Source organism: Condylura cristata, unplaced genomic scaffold (assembly GCF_000260355.1).
Source record: "Condylura cristata isolate star-nosed mole 26May11 unplaced genomic scaffold, ConCri1.0 scaffold00009, whole genome shotgun sequence".
In the NCBI taxonomy this organism is placed as follows: Eukaryota; Metazoa; Chordata; class Mammalia; order Eulipotyphla; family Talpidae; genus Condylura; species Condylura cristata.
Genome location: NW_004567110.1, coordinates 54,724,890 through 54,746,839, shown reverse-complemented (window position 1 = coordinate 54,746,839; position 21,950 = coordinate 54,724,890). Strand labels below are relative to the sequence as shown.

Below are 21,950 nucleotides of genomic sequence, written 5' to 3'. Positions count from 1 at the left end.
CTTGGATTTCTTTGGTCTGGGATCTGTGGGGGTAGAGTACAGAAAACCTGTGTTAATGGAATTCAGTCAAGACATTCTTTCCCCCCAACATTCAGATACACAAGTATTAACAATATTTACCCGGCAGAAGAGAAGTTGACCAGATTATTCATGGCATACACCTAGCATGTTGCAAGTAGCAGGCATCAACAGAATACTCCCTTCACACCCTAACTTCCACTTATATAACACTTCTTGAGAAGCTCCAGTGCAAATTGTGTTTTACTATCTATTTGCAACTGTCTTTCCTCCCACTAGATTGTGAGCTTTATGACAAACATTACTTTGTTTACCTTTGCATCCCCAGGGCAGAAAGATGCCTGGTACAAGAGTGGAGCTTAAAAAAATTCTCAGATGAATGAATAGGATTTGATCATCTCTAATCCGACGCGACTACAAAATGCTTGCAATGCTCTTTATTCCCTGCCCAATTCATGCCTTGAGTTGCCCAAGTCCCTGGTAAGGAAGGCGAGAGAAAATCTGACCAAAACTAGAAAAACAGGTTGCACTTTTTCTGGACTAAAATATCCAAGGGAGGTTTTCATTGTTGAGTTAACAGAATCTGCATATTTATGCTGCCCTTCGAGCAGCCTACGCTGCCTTCAGGGCTGCGGCAAAAGGACCACCAAGCTTATGCAGAGGTTTCTCCGAAAAGAAATCCTCCGAGCCAGCATCCTTTGTGGGAATAGGCGGACAGGACAGGTGAGCCGACCTCCGGGCAGGTGAGCGCGCGGATTCTGGGGAAGCAGCGGCACCACCCACCCGGCGCGGCTCTAGCGCAGTTGCCAGGCAACTGGCCCCGGAAGTCGAGCGAGGCGCGTCCGCAGCTGGCGCTGACTGTCAGATGGAAAATGGCGGAGGGCGGCGGTGGCGGCGCGGAGCCGGGGGAACAGGAGAGAAAGTCGTCGGGACCACGGCCCCCGAGCGCGCGGGATTTGCAGGTGCGGCGAGCGGCTGAGGGAGGGCGCGTGACCGAAGGCCCCTGGCGTCGGCTGAGCCCGCCCAGACCGCTTCTAGGGGCAGAAGTGTCGCTCTGGCGCAGTGGTTTTCCCCCGGGGGCACCGTAGTGCGGTGGTGTCCGGACACAGGTGTCAGCCCTAGTGTCTCTGGTGCCGTGTCCCCTGCACCCCCTTTGAGCTAAAAAGCAACTTTGCACTTAAGAGTAGCGTTTTGTACGGTCTGTCAAGTAGTTAACGGTTGATGCTTCTCAGGGAGACTCCGGGCAGAAAAAGCTTTTCTGTGGCCTTAGCAAATTCATTGATCACTTTGAAAAAGAGTGTGTGCTGATCTTTTTTTTTTTTTTTGGCTTGGATGTTGTTATTCTTCTTGATTACTTATATAGAAAAATGGTCCCTCTTTAGCAGGTGGCTTTTCTCTTTTATGAAAGGATGAACTGAAAAGTATTTCGTCCAGTGGATGCAAAGTTACCGTCTAAAAAAGAATCAGGGAAATAACTTGATGTTGTAGGACACTGACCTGAGTTAGTGGAAACAGTGTGCCGACTCCTGCTTTGTCTTATACTGAACATTACCTTGCTTATTTTACGTTTTTCTTCTAACCCCTTACAAAATCATTGGGAAAATTCAACAAGTAAACAGCTATTAGGAGATGTAATTGAAAAGAAATGGCAAGGAATCCACAAGCCTAGATACAAAAGTTCTTTATATTACTCTATAGCCGCATCTGCATTCTACTTATTCGAACAAACCTTTTAACCACCTGCTAACTGCCATCACCTGTGATGGCGATAAATTGGGCTTTAAATCCGCAGTCGATAATGGATGCTGGTGAGGGTCATAGAAATGGACGGGGCATTTCTACCTTTTAAATATTTATTTATTTGCAGAAATAAGATATGAATTTATTTACATAACATTTACATCGGAGTGTGACTAAGTTTCACAATAAGCAGCGCATAAAACCAGTACCTCAAAGAATGGAGAAATTTGTGTCAGGTTGGAAGACAAACTGTAGAATAGTTGGTCAATTTAGTAGCAGTGATTAGAATCAAGAACTAGGGAGCCAAAATTTTCTGTCTCTTTTTTATGGACACCAGCCATAACTAAGAGGCAACATGGAATATTGGGGGAAATGGAGTTACTGGCTAGACCAACTTCAGTTTGCATTTGGTCCTGCCACTTAGTGATTGTGAATATAGAAGGCATTTCTTAACTTTCGCTGATTCTCAGTCTTTATTTGTAAACCAGGAATGGTGATGTTAAACAGACTAAATAATGTCTGTAAAATACATAGGCTAAACTCCCAAGACCCAGTACTGTTGGAAAATAGGTTCCTCAGGTTAAAGGTGAAAAATAATATAACATTCACTGATCTATTCTAATGCTATTAAAGTTAAAACTATGTAATTTGATATCCTTTCTTTACATAGTCCGCTTTTTTCTTTCTTTGTGAAAAATAAGAACAGCATGGTCTATTTTCACCTGATACTTGGCAAATTTACAGACTTAACCCAGTGAATTAATGCATGATTGATAATTGCAAATATTCTGGTAGATTCACCAATTGTGAGATTACCTTGGTTTCCACCATCAAATAGAATCTATTAATTTTTTTCATGTAGCTACTTTCTACTAAATGGGTAGGTAGGTAAAATAGCTAATTTTTGTTGTTGTCTGGGATTTTGTACATCAGATGCACTAAGTATTGATAATCTTTCCTTTAGAATTTAATAAGAATGTGAAGAACCTGCAAAGAAACCTGAAAACAACCAAAGTGATGATGTATAAAGAAATAGAGTATGTATCAAAGGTTTAAATTGATAATGTTCTTTTCAGCTGGTTTCTTGGATGTTGTTAATAAGTGTGACCTAGCCACACTTATTTTAGGAGTTATTCATTTAGTGTAGTGTTTAGTAGTCTTCTTACTTTCTTTCATGGTGTAAAGAAAAATGGTGATGTTACTAACTGAAGGAAGCAAAAGTACCCTGAAGTACATATATTTTAGCTGCATTGCATTTAAGTTTTGTCAGCATCCAAATCAGGGGGATTTCCTTAGGTACGACTTTCCTCAGGAAAGAAGCTACTTGATTTTGAGAAAGCTTCATATCCCATGTCTCTAACTTACAGACCATAGAAATCTCATGTGTATTTCGAACTCTCTTCATCTCCCCAAAATGGGATACTTTGTATGGGAAAATGGGGGGTTGCTGGATTGTTAGTGACAGTAGTAACCCTGTCGGCAGTGGTGTTCATAGTATTTCTGAATATTTCAGAGACCTTTTATCTCTTCAGGTGCCTTCAGTCCATCTTCACACATGCTTAAGGTCTTTAATTGTATGATTCTGCCCCAGCTTTCCTTGCCAATTACATCAAGAGAAAAATACTTGTTTTTAATTTTGTATTTCCATATAAATTGGAGTTAGAGGAAATTAGGGATAATTACATTGTTTACTAGGTTTGGGTTTTGGATGAAGCAAAGAGGAGAGTTCTATAAATGAGGAAAGAATAAAAATGTCTGATACTATCCTGTAATTGCCATACATATCCTAATCTTTTTGAATATTAGTATTCTCTATCATTACTTCTCAATTCACTGTGCATCAGAACTACCTGCAAGGCTTGTTAAAGAGCAAGTGCCTCACTCAGAGTTTCTAATTCATTAAATCTAGGGGGTAGGGCTTAAACATCTTATTTTTTCCCCCAAAGGTTTCCAGATCGTGCTGATGTTGCTATTTTATGCAAAAAAAAAAAAATCTGTATATTGCCATCTGACAATTTTCCCTCTAACACTGAAAGAAAACTCCAGTACTTGCAATCTTTTATTAAATATTTGATTTTCTCACTCTCAGTTACTTTGCTTATAGGCTTCTTTTCATATTCTTCACATGCAAATCCTGAAATAAAAAAAAAAGATTATCATTGCTTACAAATTATTTTTTGTGTACAGTTGAAATAGCCATATAGTCTAACTGCTTAACTATGGAACACTGTTCTGGTATTTCACAATGCATCATTATTGCGCTGTACACTTTTCACAGTGCAAACCAAAGGGAAAGGGCATGATTCAGTTAGTGGGTTCTCACCCACTTGCTTAAGAATGGAAGAACCTAAAAACAGATACAGAGAAAAACAAACAAATAAGGAGGAGGGTGTTTACTTACATGGGGAGTTAGGAAAAAGGAAAATGAAGAGAGAGAAAAAACGAAACTGGTTTTGGCTGGCACATAGCTAGATGCTCTCTGGATATACCCCAGATAACTTCTGCTGAGCAGAGACTGGGAGCTAAAAGGAAGCCACATGTGGCAAGAAGGTCACTGTCTGCTCAGTAGTCGTCTGAGGGAGCAGGGGCCTGAAGGAGAGAAATAGGGTAGCCCTGCTCAGGGAGGATTAAGGCGCTGCAAGTGTGGCAGAGAGCAGAAGGACCCCAGGGTGAGTGATGGCTCTTCTCTGCTCCTGTTTTCTAACAGCCCAGCTTAGGATATTAGGGCGTGCAGGCTAGAGCATCACTCACTGCTCAGAAGCTATGTTGTTTTCTTCCTCAACAAGTTACTGGCTCAGAAGTTGTTCTTGTTTTGTTCCCTGTATCATTACTTAAACCCTATATAACTTCTAAGTTAATGATAACCCATTAATAGCTAGGCCCTTGCAGCTAGGTGGACTAGCTCTAATATATAATTTTCTTGGCATTCCTATTTTATGAATATATATCCCACTATACATGCAGTCAAAGGCATTGTTTGTTTTACAGAAGACTGTTATTTGCTTGAGGATATATTTCTGCCAAGATACAAAACAAACATAATCATTTTTAAAATCTATTACTTTATTAATCTGTGTATATCAGTTTATGATTCATATTGTGTTGTAGACTACACAATTCAGCATGAATTTGTTGGTTAACCATGTGTGTAATTTGTGGTCTTTGTTTTCCAGGGATCTCATTTTCCTAGACTTGGTGAAACTTATATCTGTGGTAGACTTTCTAGTAGATTAATTTTAAAATGGTTTTATTGCTTGACTTTTTTTTTTTTAAAGATTTATTTATTTATTCGTATAGAACTGGGGTACAGGCCAGAGATGCAGAGGGTGAGAGGATTCACCAGAGACAGAGTGGGGTACAGAACAGGCAGATCGACGAAGTACACTGCTGAGGGGAGCAGCCAGCGGGTCAGGAGAGGTCTGCCATGCCATGTGGATCTCCTCCAGGGCAGGCGGGGATCGAACTCATGCGGAAGTGGTTTAAGCTTCTTTGTGCTGTGCTTTAACCCGCTGCACCACCAGAGAGGGCCTATGGTTTGACTTTTAAAATCTGGAGTAGCCACATGAATGATTTAAGATACTTGATGAATACACACTGCCATTTGTTTCATCAAATATCTGCAGATACTTTTAAAGAATTATAAGATTATTATAGGTCCAACTTTGAAAATTCTGTTACCAAATCCAGTTTTTGAAAAAACTGCTGAATAGTTACTTGAAAATAATTAAACAATGATTGTAGCTTTGTTGTAATATAGCTGGAATTTGATCGGTTCTATAAAATGAAAGATACAGTGGTTGTATTTTAGATAGAAGTCATCTTCTGAAGCAGCAACCTTCATTTTTCACTTAACAATCTTGGCTATGTGTTCATATGTGAACGTTGTACTTGAACTTGTAGTTGTGTACAATTTATTTATTCTGTTACACTTCATAATTAATAAGTTTGTTACTATGTAGTTGGCCTTGGCAGAGTTATGTGAAGATGAAGTGAAATACAAATCTCCCAAACCTAATAGACCTAAAGCTACAGTCTTTGCAAGTTCACGGACACCCCCTCAAAGGTAAGATTTGTTTTGTTTCTGTCTTGTTCTGGTTTTAAAGACCCTTTCAGTTCACTAATCCCAGATTATTTTAAATGGCCTTGAAATATTTTTTTTAATGTGTTCTTAAAATGAATATTGTTTAGGTTCCAATTCGAAAACTGTAATAGAAAGTTACAGGACACTCATGGAAAGTGTCTTAAATACCTAAAGTAGAGGTAGACGATATATAAAATTATGTACTAAGTGATATTTTTATTTGACACAATGATTCTTTTGAGTCTTACTAGGCCTCATTGAGAATCTGAAAGCTTAGCCACTTTGACCCCAAACAATATTTATGTACAGTTTTGGGGTTTTTGAGGTTACATCACGAGTTTCTTAAAGTCCATTCATGGAGCCCCTGTGTTTTTTTGTCTTTCATTTAGGAATTTATGTAACTTTTACAAATATGCTATAATTACTTTGAATGATAACCTATGAAATACATGCTGTCCTAGATTACTATCTAGTATTTGCTGCTAAAAAAAAGTCCATAAGCTAAGAAAAAAAAAAATCATGAGCTATTAGGAAAAGAACTGTGAAGATTTGAAGATTTAAGAGATGAGAGCTGAATGTAGTTTATTGTCATGATTTTTCTCATTTCCAGAAATAGTTTCATTAGTATCTTTTCAGTACTATAACTGGGCAGAAGTTTGAATTTTCCCATTGTATCTTATTGTATGAAATCTGTTAATTTACCAAAAGTTGGAAAATTCACTGAAAATAGCTCTTATTTTACTTGTCACTACTCATTTTCTTTCTTTTTGTAAAGGATAAAAGTAACAAGTCTTTGTGAACCTGAATGAGAATGAGTAACATTTACACTTTCCACTCCCCTACTATTTTTATTTCCGATTGTTTTTTCTATCTTGAAGTCTTCCTCCATTTTTATATTTTTCGTGCTTTATTTTATTTTATTCCATTTGCATATTTCTTTCTCACTTCCATCCCAGGTCCCGTTGACTCTCCCTCTCTTATCCTTAGACATCTCACTATGTTAATTAGTGTACATTACTTTTTGTAAGAACACCTTCCATTTTGTTGTAAATAGTAACCATTAGACTTTCCTGATGTCTGCATAGTATTCTTTAAAGTGGATATATTTACCACATCTTAATCTAATCCTCTGTCAAGTGGGCACTTTGTTTTCATGGCCAAGTTATTTTAAGTAATGCTGCCATAAACATTGTAGAGTATGTAACTTCTTGACTTGATGATTACATGTCTTTGGATAATGGCCCAGGAGCAGAATTGCATGGTTATAAGGTATTTTCCTTTTTTTACTTTTCCAAGTAAATTGGCTGTACCAGTTCACATTCAATCTCCACGAACCCATAGTGTTTCTTTTTCTCCACATCTTCTGCAGCACTTGTTGGAGGTCTTTTTTTTTTCTCAGAATTGTGAGGTGATAACTCATTTTGCTTTTAACCTGCAGCTCCCTTGTTAAAAGTGATGATAAACGTTTTTCTATCTACCTATTGATCTTCTGCTTACCTTTTTTTGTTAAACTGTTCACATCCTTGGCACATCTATTAATTGGCTTGTTTAATTATTATATGGAATGATTTTCTCCCATTCAGTGGGATGTCTATCACATACTTTCCTTTTGGCTGTGTAAAGACTTTTTAGTTGGAGGTAATCCTTATTATTCATTTTTGCTTTTATTTCTATTGTTGTAGAAGTATAGGGATCAAGTCTCCAAAAAACATCTTTATTATTGAAATCATGAAGCATATTGCCCATGTTTTCGTCTGTACATTTTATTGTTGCAAGTCTGTATCTTGTAAGTCATTAATACATTTCAAATTCAGTTTTGTTCATGGAGTGTGCTGCAAATTCATTCTTTGACCTGTGACCTTCTGGTTTTCTCAGCACCATTTGTAGATTCTCCTTTTCCATCATAGCACTTCACCTGTTAAAATTTCAGCATGCATCCCCCCCCCCACCGCCCCTGTAAGAGATATTCTTTATAAACTTGATGATATGTCACATCCTAGAAAATAAACAGTAATTTTATAATATAATCAAATATGCAGTTCATGGCCATGTTCTTAAAACATTTTTTGAATTTGGAATCCAACCAAGAACCAAACATTCCATTTGTTCATGCCTGTTTTGACACTCAGATGAGTTTAAATAGAGAATGAGTCATGAATATAGACATAAAAGAGGAGAAATGGGTTTATTGTGAATCTAAAAATGAAAGGAAATAATTAAACTAATAGGAGAAAAATAGACTATTTTCATGACCTTGACATATGTAAAGATTTCTTTAGCAGGTTATAAAAAACATTAACCATAAAGGAGTTAGCAAGTCTTTTCCTTACTAACTCAGTTTTTTCTTGCAAAGTATTTTTCACCAAGACTGAGCTTAGAAAGGAACTCTAAGCAGTATTTTGCCATATTAAACACCTGGAGCTGGGAGAAAAGAGCTACAGCAAGAGGTTACTGCAATGGGAAGCTTTGCTTTGCTTTCTGATCTTTACACTCTCAATCTCTAGGTCACTTCACTAACCTGGACTCTACTGAATGTGGATACTACTGAGTCTGAATTCCTCAGAGAAAGAGAGCTCCTGGTGTCAATACTGCTTTTCACCATCATAAAAAAAAAATGTTTAAGTTGTGAAAAAGATGCATTTGATATGCAATTCAAAAGGGATGCAGGAGGAAAAAACAAGCCAGTTCTTATGCTGGAGGCTGAGCTTGCTACCAAAATCCCTGCAAACTCCATGAAATACTGTATGATCTAGCACTAACATTATGTATTTATATTTCCCATTTTCAAAATTAAATATTTTCACAGAAATCATACAGATTATTCTTTTTAAATTAAACTTATTTCTAAAGACTATGTAGCTTTTTATTTGAAAGTAGTTTATAGATGTATTCTAATTTTTTTATTCATGAACTATATGTTTAAAGGCTCTGTTCAAGTGAGCATGAATACAGTGGATTACATATAGTTCGACCTTCAACTGGGGAAATTGTGAATGAACTTTTCAAAGAGGCAAGGGAGCATGGGGCTGTCCCTCTGAGTGAAGCTGCAAGAGCTTCAGGTGATGACAAATCTAAGGTAAGTGTTACGGTTTAAAAACTACATTATTTATATATTTAATCTCCTTTATAGTTTTTTATATTATTTGCAAACTGTTTTTTCAAAGTTGTGTATATTTGTTTTAAATATTTGCTTCACTTTTTAAGATTGTTTTCCTAGGAAGTTATATTCTTATGATTAACATTTCTCAACCTGAATTTCCAGGTCAAAAGCAGTTAGGGAGATTTTCTAAACCATGATATGACCTCATGATATGGCTTAGTAAGTTTCAAGTGTACCTTGTCATAATGGTTTTTGAAAAAGACACTCCATTAATTATGGCAGATATCCATGAATGAGAACCTCTATTCTAAATGAAACATTTTACTTCCTATTTTGTTATTTACCAACAACTTTAAGTTCTTTTCCAGTCAATTCTAGTGTAACTTTGGTCCTTGCAATTTTTCCAGTGCTATAGAGGATTTTATGATTTATATAGCAAAATAAAAAGTATAAGATAGTTGATTTGATATGGCTGAATGAACGAAAGCAGCCTGTAAAACAAGCTTTTCCTCATAGTAATATTATATATACGCTTATAAAATTCTTCCTTTACTCTATGAGAGTCTTATTTTACTGTGTGAAGTATGATTTAAGCATTATAATTTTTATTATAACATGTAAAATACTGCTGGTGAATATTTTCAATCTGCTTCTACTTCAAAACGTGTATTTCAGGGCCACCCTGGTGACCTGTGGTTAAGTCTCAGCTCTAACACACAAGGTCTACCACGATGACCTGAATTCAATCCCTGGCCAGGGGGCTGACCCACATATGGTACAGCAGACCTCTTTCTTACCCTGCTGCGCCTCTTAGCCATGTATTTCAATAGGTCTGCCTGTTCTGCTCCCCACTCTGTCTCTAATGAATCCTCTGACCCTTTGCACCCAGTGCCCTATACCTCTGGCTCAGACCTCAGTTCTTCTACATACACACACAAAAATAAGCAAATAAAAAATGTATATCATACATTAACGTAATATGTTCCTCAATAAACCATAATGAAATGTGGCTCACTTGCTATGTATTCTAGTCATTTACAGGTGGAGGATACAGATTGGGTAATTCCTTTTGTAAGAGGTCTGAATACATCTATGGAGAAAATCAGCTACAAGATGTAAGTACAGTAACCAAAATGAAAAATCACAGATTTTGTTTCTAATTATACACAGTTTGCTGTAAAACTTAAAAAATGGTAGTATAATAATTACAATATATTACTGTAATTTTACTTTTTGAGACATGAATTAAAAAGACAGTTTTTAGACTAGTTTTATATTTTGTAGCTTACTTGCACCTTGAACTTAGACATGTAACTATTGAAAGATAATGTATGATGTTGAAAATACTTTACATATATACTTTAATAATTATTATAAATATTATGTTTCCATTATTAAGTGAATTGAGCTGTAACTGTAGAAGCACCTAAAGTTATTCTTTGTTGCTTTTTGAAATTTTAAAGTTATAATTTAATTTTACTCAAGTGTAATTTAGCCTTGGAAGGTTACAGGGCATTCTTTTTTGCCCCTTATGACTATTTAGCTCTGCTTCAAAAAAACAATATGGGTACAGTCGAAATAGTGGGTACAGAGTGACAGCTATGATTTCTCAGTGAAGCAGGTATAGTTGTACTTCAAGGCCAGGTGCAACTGTTTGTGAGATCTTTGATATTTCAGTCATTGTCAGTTTGCTAAACTAAATGTCAGTCTGCTTGGTTCTGTTATTCCTTTAGCTATGAATAAAAACTAATATGACTAATTCCATACTTTTAAATTGTTTAATATAAAATATCACAGCTGAAATATAAAAATTTTAATGCAAATGGGTTCTTGTATTCTATTTCTTTTTTCCCTGTACTCACAAGGTTCAAATATTGCTTAAATTGTGGAGCAATGGTTTCAGTTTAGATGATGGAGAATTGAGACCTTACAGTGACCCAACAAATGCTCAATTTCTAGAGTCTGTTAAAAGAGGGTAAGTGTATTATTTATATTCCATTTGTTACGGAGGTTGGAACTTTTTTTAAGCATCAGTGCACTATTGGTATTAGATAATGGAATATATTGTATGATGTAAGTGGCTGCTGAGAGCAAGACTTTTAGGCTATATTGTTATCTGTAAGTCACTGGTTCTCAAGTTTGGCTGGGGGACAATAAGACATTGGTCCCATTCTAAATGTGATGAAACCATGGATCAATTCTGAGAAAAAAGTTGCTTATGTAATAAATCCATGAGTTGATGAGTAGATAGCTACCATTCCACTAAGCCACTGTCCTGCTTATAGTTGACAGGATTATCCTCATTACATGTATGCCTGAAATTCAGCGACTTACATTAGAAATATTTTTTTTAAAGATTTATTTATTTTTGCATACAGAACTGGGGTACAGGCCAGAAGCTCAGTGGCGGTGAGAGACTTCACCATAGACAGAGTGGGGAACAGAACAGGCAGATTGACGAAGTGCACTGCTGAGGGGAGCAGCGGGCGGGTCAGCAGAGGTCTGCCACGCCATGTGGTCACCTCCAGGGCAGGCGGGAATCGAACTCATGCGGAAGCAGCTTTAGATTCTGTGCTGTGCTTTAACCCGCTGCGCCACCAGGGAGGGCCCACATTAGAAATATTTTAAAGTGGCATTACTGCTGGCAGAGGATTTCAGAGGGTAATTTAAACTTATGATTTATGCAAATAAACTAGATATAAAGTGCTCTAACCCATCTAAAGGATTCACCAACCCTTCTTGCTAAAGGATGAGGCATCAGGTGATTTTGATATGATAATAAAAGTTTTTCTGAAAAAAAAAAAGTTTTTCTGTATTATGCTTTATGTACTTCTCACAGTGGGATCATTCCTAAGAAGAAAAAGTTAAGACAAAGTCAGTAATGAACTGGAACATAAAATAGGTAGTGAGCGGTTTCAAGTTAAGAGGTTATATTCAATCCAGGAATTGAAGGTATGACTTTTCTAAGTGATGAAATATGTCTAAAGAGAGTGGCTATAGTAGAGTGGAGATGAACTTCACTGGAGTTCAAGTTAAGAAACTTGAAGCAAATGTATTTTAAAACACTAATTAGAAGGAATTTGAGCTTGATTTCTACAAAGATAATTAGCATACAAAAAATAGTCAAGAAGTGTTGTAAGCCATTAAGCTGAAGACACTGAAAAACATGGAGTACTGTGGACTCAGAAACTTGCATAATCACTGGGAAGAGCTTGGGCCATCTGGGTAGAGGAAATGTTCATCTGCTAAGTGAGGAACTACATTTCCGTTGAAACTGATGTTTATTTCAGGATGATGGAGGGAAAGAACGTGGAAGAGAAAAATAGCGTAGATCAAAACTAATTTATTATTAATTGAAAATAATCCATAAAGTTTGTAGACTAATAGGTAAACAATCTTGGTTTACTGCAAGTGCAAATGATGGTGAAAAATAGTTTTAGAGAATACAGAAAAAATATCGATGTCAAGTGATTGTCAAACTGTATAATCTTTGTCCCTTTTGTCACCAGTTATTTTGTGATAGTATCTTCACTGTCCTCAAAGAATTCATAGACAGTCTATCTCTATGCCTGTTATTTCTAAAATCTTGATACAAAATTTATCTTAAATATATCAAAAAATTAAAGTACGATCATCATAAAATATAACATTAAAAATATACAATGATATAAACTGCATAAATATTACATAAATACACATAGAAATGTATTATTTCATTTTATAAATGCTTGAGAAGGATAAGACCACAAAAATACATAATAAAGTAGATAGTTCCAAACAGAACAAAATGGCAGTTCTCCCTTAGTTTACATAGTAGCTTATATAGTAGATGCATACCTTGAAATTTAAAAACAAAACAACACAATAAAAAAAAATCTAAGTAACTCAAATTATAAGCAATATTGCCATGCACATGAAATTCTGGCAGGAAATTTTGGTGGGTCTGTGGAACCTGAGCCTGACTTCATTGTGTAAGCATGCCATGCTGGAGAAAACCGCCACATGTACTCGGGAGTCTGAACAACCAAAGGCGTTCCTACCAATTTTCAAACATCCCTTCGGTAGTTTAGAAATAAATATCTGCATTGCCTATTAATATGTCCCATAGAAGTTATTTAGTGCTAACTTAGATATAACTTACTGTTTTACAATTTGATACTATAAATATGAGAAGCATTTCAAGATCACTGTGACAACAAAATCCCTGTTGAGGATCACTAAAAATAAGCACTTTTATTTATGGCCTACTGTGTTCTGGACATAATGCGCAGTGCAGGGAGACATATTGGCCCAGTTTTGTATAATGCAACTTTAATAAAGAAATATCTAGGGCCCTCTCTGGTGGCGCAGTGGGTTCAAGCACTGCACTAAGAAACTAAAGCCACTTGCGCATGAGTTCGATTCCCGCCTGCCCCAGAGGTGACTACATGGAGTGGCAGACCTCTCCTGACCCGCCCGCTGCTCCCCTCAGCAGTCGTTCTGCTCCCCACTCTGTCTCTGGTGAAGTCTCTCGCTGTCCCTGAGCCTCTGGCCTGTACCCCAGTTCTGCATACACAAATAAATAAACCTTTAAAAAAAAATATCTACAGAGACTAATTAATCATCATGGGCATTTTTGTATTAATTGTAAGCAAACTGTCTTCCAGTATAGCTCACCACTTGATTATAGTATTCTTTATAGTAGATTCTTTTCTTTTTTCTTGTTATCTTAATTAAATCAAAGCTGTTTTCTTCTTTCTTAAAAGAGAGATTCCCTTGGAACTTCAGCGACTTGTGCATGGTGGCCAAGTGAATTTGGATATGGAGGATCATCAGGATCAAGAATATATAAAACCAAGATTGAGGTTCAAGGCATTTAGTGGAGAAGGACAAAAACTCGGAAGGTAACACCTTAAAATGAGAAAATACTACTTGTCCTAATTCAACACGAATTTTCTTTAAGAATACAAAGAGCAAACTCACCTAGAAAGAAAAACAAAAGTATGAACTTTGAAACTCTTACTGATAAGAAGTTAGTTATACAAATCTGATGATATCAGTATCTTAAATTTAGCAATTACTACATTCCTGACCTCTAAACATTTTATGTATATTAACTTTTAAATCTTCACAATACCCCTTTGATATAAATCCTGTTATTAATCCATTTTGCGGGTGCATCTATCCCAAGTGATTGAGCTAAGGTGTCTTTAGCATAGGGGATTCAAACCAAGCAGCCTCTCTTGCTCCCTGTGCCATTCTGCCTCTCTATGATGGCCTGGGTCCAAAAGGGGGAATTATAAAGACTTGATGATTAGGTGAAAGATCATAGTTTTAAGCAGGCCTGTATCCAGTAAATAACTACTACTCATGCAGGAAGATGCAATGTGCTTTAGTGGCTTTTGATATATTTTAAGCAGTGAAACATGCTTTGTTGTGGAAGAACAATAAGTAAAACACATAAATCCTGAGTTCTTCTGATGATAGGTGGAAGAAATGATCTCTGAGACATTTCCAAGAATCCCCAGGACTTTGGCAAGCACAATTCAAAAACTAATGTGTACAGTATAATGTATGAGTGGGTTCCCTTATAATAGCATTGGTTGAGAAGAATCAACCTTACAAAGTATGTTAGTAAAAGTTAACTTTCTGTTGGTCCACAAATTACTACAGAGACATGTAGAATTGTAGCACCTCCCAGATATCTCAGTACCTTTTTGTGGTTCTTTGTTATGGGTTCCTGTGAGCTGGCAATTAGCTGACCGCTCATGGGCCACTGTGACCTATTTGCTGTGTGCACAAAGCAGAGTATCATACCCTCACTGCCTATGGAAAATAGCTTGTATCGTGAGGCAGGCCCAGGGTCACCTAGGCTGCCATTGATCTGTTTACGTGGCTATCTCCATGGCAGTCTTGGGATAACTCTACCTGTGATATCATATTTTGCTGATGCAAATGTCTCTTGACACCTGGTCACACTGTGACTTTCCCTACGCCCCATTCATATCCTACCCTCAGACCCTATTCCTCATACCATTATCGCATGATCAACTTTTACTGTCCTGCATGATTTCCATAAATGGCACAAGAACCGCTCAAGCAGCAAGCAGAGTCCTGCCTTTCAAAACTGCTCCACGACTGCTGGGTCTCTCATCAGGTTCCCACCTCAAAGCCAAGTGGCAACAAAGTTCCTGTCATAATACTTTGATACTCTCATAGGACCCTTCTCTTCCAGAAATTGTTAAGTAATATTAATTGGATTTAGATTAATAATGTAGTGCTGGTCATATGTGCATAAATTAGCTAGCATCCATTGAAACACTGTATTAAGAACTGACTGGTATAACATTCATAACATAGTTTTACTCACCCTCATCTCCATTTTATAAATGACAGAACTGGGTTTCAAAGAGATTAACTTACTAACTCCAGTTCACATAAAAGACATAGCTGAGATTTAAAGCCATGTCTCTGCTCTTAGAGTGTTGATCAGATTTCTTACTTAAGACTGTGTTCAACAGTCTCCTGAAATTTTAGCAGAATAAAGGAGGAAAGAATAACAGAGTTGGAGTTTTGAAAGAATTGGGTACACTCAATCAAAATCATAAAGATTTTATATAATGAAAGCAGTTGGATGAAGTATAGGAAACTCACAAAAAGCTGTGTTCTTGCTTATCCATATGTCATAGAATCATAACTCTGAAGTGGTTATCATACTGTCCTCAGCTTGACATATGTCTTACGTATTAAGATTTGTGGTCTTACTCTTCAATTCTTTTTTCTTAGCCTTACACCTGAAATAATCAGTACGCCTTCCTCCCCAGAAGAAGAGGATAAGTCAATACTTAATGCTGTTGTTCTTATTGATGACTCAGTGCCAACAACAAAAATTCAAATCAGATTAGCAGATGGGAGTCGTCTGATACAAAGATTCAATAGTACACACAGGTAATCTTCCAGTTTATTGTTATATACAAATTTACTTATCCTATTACAGAGTTACTAGGTATCTGTATATGAAAGTAATTTTTAAAACGTATTCTCACGATTTAACACTTTTCGTAACTTTAAATTCATCTTCACACAGGGCCAACCTAAGTGATTATTTCCTTGGTTGTGTGCTACTAGTCATTTTTTTAATTCTGCACGTTCAATGTAATAACATTGTTGATATTTATTTTATGCAGAACTCACCCAAAGATTGTCCATGCTTCATAGAAAAAATAAATACTAAGAACACTCCAAAGTTAACCCTCCCATTTTGTCTTAAAAATAGGATGAAAAAAAAAGTCCCATCCACTGAAATAATTGCAAGCAAGTTAAAACATGTTTAAATAAAGGATTGGAATCATGTAATTTTTATTGTTATCTAATTTTAGCTTAAAGCTAACTTGACAATAAAGTTGTATCTACCAGTTATTTTTGTCTTACTTCTTCAGGATCCTGGATGTCCGAGACTTTATTATACGGTCCCGACCTGAATTTGCAACTCTTGACTTTATTCTTGTGACTTCATTTCCTAACCAAGAGTTAACAGATGAAAGCCTGACACTTCAAGAAGCAGATATCCTTAACACTGTGCTACTCCAGCAACTAAAGTAATATTGCTCCAACCTATTCAGTAGCATATAGGAAAGATAATGTGCCATAGAAATGAGGAAAATACTTAGAATATAAAAAAGTATTTTTATTATTTATACAGAGAAATTTTCTCTCTTTTTTTTTCTCTTCTATTTTCCAGCCTTAGTACTGTTGAATTTGGACCAGAAATAGACCTTGAGTATAAATATGTATGAGTTCTTTGTTGTAGGGTTGGTTTATGTTAATAACTTTTAAAAATTCGGACAAACCATTCTGTTACATGCTTTGTTTCCTTTTTGTAGAGAAAATGAACAAAACCCCATTTTGATAAATGCATTTATTAAAATTTGCACTAAAGTTTCTTAATGCTGCATTTGATCAGCAACCATTAAGAAACCTGATACAAAATTTAGATTTGTTTCTCTGATATATACTGGAAAGTGTCTGTATTCTGATTTTCAAATACTTTGATCATGCAATAATCATTTCTCCTCTTAAGATTTTTTTTCCATTTTTTACTCACTGATTTAACCATGTTATTAATATCATGGTTAAATAATATAATTTGACCTTGTATTTTGCAAAACTATGACCAGCATAAACTAGAAATAAAGACATAAAGGTCGCAGTACTTGGGGAGACATGGTTAACAGCATGTTAAAGTGATCATTGCAGTCCCTTGCAGAGTCTGCCTAGATCACACTCATTTATTAACTTAACACATTTTTCTAGGAGACCCACTATATATATTGTAAACACTGTTCTCAGTGTTCAACCTAGAAATTATTCTGCTCTAGAATAAAACAAGTTTACAAATACAGGAACATAAACTCTGTCCAACAGATATGAAGAATTAGCTGCCTGAATGTTGGTATTTCTGCTGAAACCGTGTATTCTTGAATGAGATCAGTTATAGCAGGAAAGCAAAAAAAGATTTTTTATCTTTCTAGATAACACTTCATTTTAGTTACTACACTTGGTTAGTTTTTTATTGCTGCTGTAACACGTTACTACAAATTAGTGGATTAAAACAGCACAAATTTATTACCTCTTAATTCTATAGGTTAGGCATCCAAAATAATTCTCACTAGACTAAAGTCAGTATTGACAAGACTGTTGAGTTCAGGGGGGTCTAGGGGAGAATCATGCCCTTCCTTCCCAGCTTCCAGAGCCCATTTACATTCTTTGGCTTGTAACCCCCTTTTTCCATAGACCAAACCAGCCACACCGTTTCTCTGAACCTTCTCTTCCATCCCATCTCTGACATCAGCTGGGAATATTCTCTGCTTTTAAGGACTTGAGTAATTTGATTGGATTCTGTGGCTGACGTAGATTTAGCTTCCCACCATCATAAGGTTCTTAGTAACCTCATCATAAAATTCCTACTGCCATGTAAAGTAACATATCACAGTTTTCCTGTGGACACTCCAGGGGAGAATCTGTTCTTTACCTCTTCTAATTTGCTGCTGGCATCCTGCACTCATGACTACCAGCCCCCCTCTGCCTTTATCCTCAGCTCTTTTATAACCAACTTTTAATTTCCTCTTTTTACTCTTGTTTACATTTGGCCTACCTAAAAAATATACCATGATGGTCATATCATTTCAAGATATTTACTCATATCTTCAAAATCCCTTTTATCATGTAACACATTCACAGGTTTGGGGTTTTAGTACATGACCATTTGCTCTGTGCCTACCACAGATCATTCGCCCAGTAATTCAAAGCCACCCCTTTTAAAGGTGCTCAAAAGACTCAATCCAAAATATTACCTGAATCTTACAAGCTCTAAAGTTCCCTAACTAATTTAAATCAGTCAAGTATGAGTGAAGATCTGGGTATGATCCCTAGCACATAGTTCTTCTGACTATGGCTTCTGTCAATCCAGAAAACCAGTTATCTATTACTAAAATAATGGTGTGTTACCAGAAATTTTCAAGTCCTACTGCTTGTCCCTGTAGATGCCAATGAGCAGGGACAGGAATTAAATGAATAAAAAGAGTGTTTATTTAGATTTCAGCAATCTGGGAATGGTGAGCTTACCACTCTCGAAAAACTGTCCTGACATCTCCTCTCTGACTGCCTGTTTTATAGTGAGTCAGCTTATCAGAATAGCCCATCATATTGGTATTACTGGTGTTTATCACATTCAGCGCCCTGAGTTTGTTCTCAGCTTCCTGGTTATCTGCACCTGGCCTGCTAAGCTTAGTTAATTTCTGAAGGTGTCAGTACCCTGCACTCACTTGGGAACCACTAGGCAAGAATCTGAGTTCAAAGCAAGAGTCAGTTCTAAAAAAGACATATCCTTAGTCACAGTGAGTACAGGTAGCCTTTGCAGATTCCTGATGTGTTGGTGCAGATTCCTGTACTAGATACAAAAGCCTCCCCTCCCTCACCCCTGTCACTGGGACAGAAAATAACAGAGACATTCTTGGTCAAGAAAAAGAAAAATGGGATTTAAAAAAAAGAAAAGCAACCAGTGGGTGCTGTGCAATCTAGAAATACAGACATGCACATTCCAATAAATTTTCAATCCTGGGGTTAATCTGACAATTCCAACCCCTCAGTTTATGCCTCGATCATCTCTCCTTTCATGAAGGAGGGCATGTGTTTGCCGCTGAGTGGTTTTATCAGCTTGTTTCTTACCAATAGAATTGTGGAAGATCCAACCATGATTTCACCCTTTACTCCTTTCAGCTTAAGGTGGCAAATATTGGCAAAAGTTACACCCTCATCTTTCGTAGAGCAGGCTTTCTTGATAGTGAATTTCTTGAATTATTTTCTTTTGCAACATCGGTGGTTAAGAATTTCCGAGTCTCTAGCTTCTTCAGTTTATCCATTTCTCACACTTTTGCTACGGTGAGCAAGAAGTAGGCTTTGCCTTCCATGCTTAACTTAGAAATCTATTCAGTTCAATATCTGAGTGTAACCAACTGCTTTCCGTGGAACTTGAAGACATAATTCAACGGGCTTTTTGCCACTATAGAACTAGAAGATCTTTCCCTTTGATTTCCAACAGAATGTTCCCTCTTGCCTTCTGAGGCCTCATTGGAAGTGCCTTTAGTGTCCTTGTTTCTAGTGACAGTCTCTTCACATCACTATAGATATTCTGTGGTGATTTAAGCATTTTCTGCCATATTCCTTATCCTGCTCACTGCCATTAATAGCCATATTTCTACTAGCAGAGTTTAAGGCAATTTAAGGTTTTATTTTTGTTATGTCCCTCAAAATTCTCACAACCTCTGCTCACTACGCAATTCCAAAGTAACTGCTGCATTTCTATATATTTGTTTCAACACTGCCCCTTTCCAGTAATGATAAAAGTGCACTATGCCTACTCACTGCCAATTGACCTGAATGTTTTAGTAGAAGATTTGGAACTTGCCTTTTTTTCTGGTGGTTTAGTTATTTCGAGAGGATGTATTTACCCTTTAGGTTGTTTATACTTGAGGAACTGTTCTCAGAACCAGGAAAGAATTGATTCTACCACCTCAGGAAACAAATATAGAATAGGAAGACTATTGCTAAATAATTCCTTCAGAATAAGAAGTCTTGTTCATTTCTGCTAATTGACTGCAACATGGAGACTACATATTTATAATAGATCAGTCTCAGTTCAAAAAGATTACCAGGGATAAACTACACTTTCACATGAGCTTCCTAAGGAAATAATCTATTGGAACAGTTGGACACTTTCAATAAAAGGGCACTGCCTTGTTTATGTTAATAAAACAGGGAAATTAAATCCAATAAGGCTAGTTAAAATTGTACTCAACCTTCTTATGAATTAAGTGGAGTGCCTACAGATAACGCATATAGAAAATAGGGCATTTTTGTATATAGTAGTCTTCCAAAATAGAGATTACTTTAGAAAAGATAAACATTCAGAAGGCTAACCAGACTTTCAAATGAACTACATAGTGTTTTACTGCAGTAAGTCATTTTCTGGAACTTTTTGCTACTTCAGTCACTGTAACTTTTAAAATTTATATTTTCAACAAAGATTATGTCAACAGATTGCCATTTGTGATGTCAGTTGTTTTTGCATGACATGTAATTAAAACGTTTTAAGTGTGCTTACCAATAAAGAATGTTTTTACCAAAACTTGTTGAAATCTCTTAGTTTGCAGTTAATGGAGTATTTTAAGCATGAGTGACATTTCCTGTGGCTTAATTTCCTGTGGTGTCTTTTGAAGCAGAGAAGGAACTGAGTTGTACCAATGTTACCTCCATTTCCCAATGCTGTTTCTATTTTACTCCACAAAAATAAAAGCTGCAAATACTTCTTAATTGTTTGTCATAGTAGATTTCTAAACGCCTATCACAACTTGCATCACTGATAAAGTTCATGTTTTCCTCTGATAAAGTTGTCACTGATGAGTGATAAAAATTAACATACCTCATGTGGCCAATGTTGTCATAAAGGATGAGAGAAACATTTAGTATAGTTCTCTGCACAATTTTAAATTCTTTAACCCCATTAAAGGAGCTGTGACGCACATGTATGTATATAGCACAGGAAAATTACATGTATTGGCCCAGAATTGTAACTGTAAGTCTACTGAACAGTTAGTCCTCTTTAGAATTTATAGCTATGACCTAGATCTCTGAAAGAAAAAACAAAATTTGCACCTGAGGACTTATTTTAGAAAAATGTTTCTTATATGAAGCTGATACATTGTTCTAAGCAGCTGCACCCAAAAACGATCTTTCCATTTATGACATTGTGGATAGAAATGGAGATACTTAAGTAAAATGAGTCAGGAGAAAAACAAGTATCTGTGGACTATAGAGAGATGGAGGAATAGACAAATCTATGCCAAAACAACCCAGAAGAACTGAAGCTACAAAAGAGGGTGTCAAGACAAACAGAGGGGTGGAGATTGCCACAAACGGCAATAACTTATATTTTTTGATAGCTCAGTAGCATTCTGGCATGTGAGACCTTCCCAGTCCAAGTGTATTTGAGCATTATCAATGATCATAATGTATGTAGATGTTACTATTTGAAATAAAATATACATTGGTATTCCAGGCCACTCAAACTAACCTGACTTTACATTCTTTACGTTCTTCTATATTAAGCATTATTTGATTCATTTGCAAGAACTATCTAATCTTAGAGACAGCTACTTGAGCTTAACATTTTTTGAGGGTTTACTAAGAACACAGCCTTATTTTTAGCAAAGAGTAGGTTACTTCTGGTCATTCTGATCTCAGCTTAAATATGATTTCTTCAGAGTCTTTCTCTGATGCCTCAGTCTAAAATTATTCCCTTGTTCCTTACCCTGTTTATTGTAACATAAGCAACACTGATACCTGATAATTGTTTCATTTTATACCCATCTGCTAACATGAAGACAATCTCCTTTCCCCCAGTTTCTCAGTGTAAGTCCCCTTAACCACTGCTGTATCTCTAGAGTCTAGAACAAGGTCCTATTATAGGAATCA

At 36.4% G+C, this 21,950-nt stretch overlaps 1 protein-coding gene across 1 annotated transcript; it reads left to right on the top strand.

Moving 5' to 3' along the window:
- The first annotated feature begins 890 nt into the window (after positions 1–890).
- UBXN2B (UBX domain protein 2B) lies at positions 891–20,767 on the top strand. The gene is made up of 8 exons (XM_004679861.2): positions 891–980; positions 5,718–5,821; positions 8,765–8,915; positions 9,971–10,054; positions 10,805–10,914; positions 13,685–13,822; positions 15,705–15,866; positions 16,358–20,767. Exons 1-8 carry the CDS (start codon positions 891–893, stop codon positions 16,518–16,520), a joined length of 1,002 nt encoding a protein of 333 aa, XP_004679918.1. The 3' UTR covers positions 16,521–20,767.
- The last annotated feature ends 1,183 nt before the right edge of the window (positions 20,768–21,950 follow it).

Excerpts from the sequence above, each read along its gene's own strand:
- UBXN2B (XM_004679861.2), top strand. The coding sequence starts at position 891 with ATGGCGGAGGGCGGCGGTGGCGGCGCGGAGCCGGGGGAACAGGAGAGA. Across the intron at positions 981-5,717 it reads CGAGCGCGCGGGATTTGCAG|TTGGCCTTGGCAGAGTTATG; the intron begins GTGCGGCGAGCG and ends GTTACTATGTAG. Across the intron at positions 13,823-15,704 it reads GAAGGACAAAAACTCGGAAG|CCTTACACCTGAAATAATCA; the intron begins GTAACACCTTAA and ends CTTTTTTCTTAG.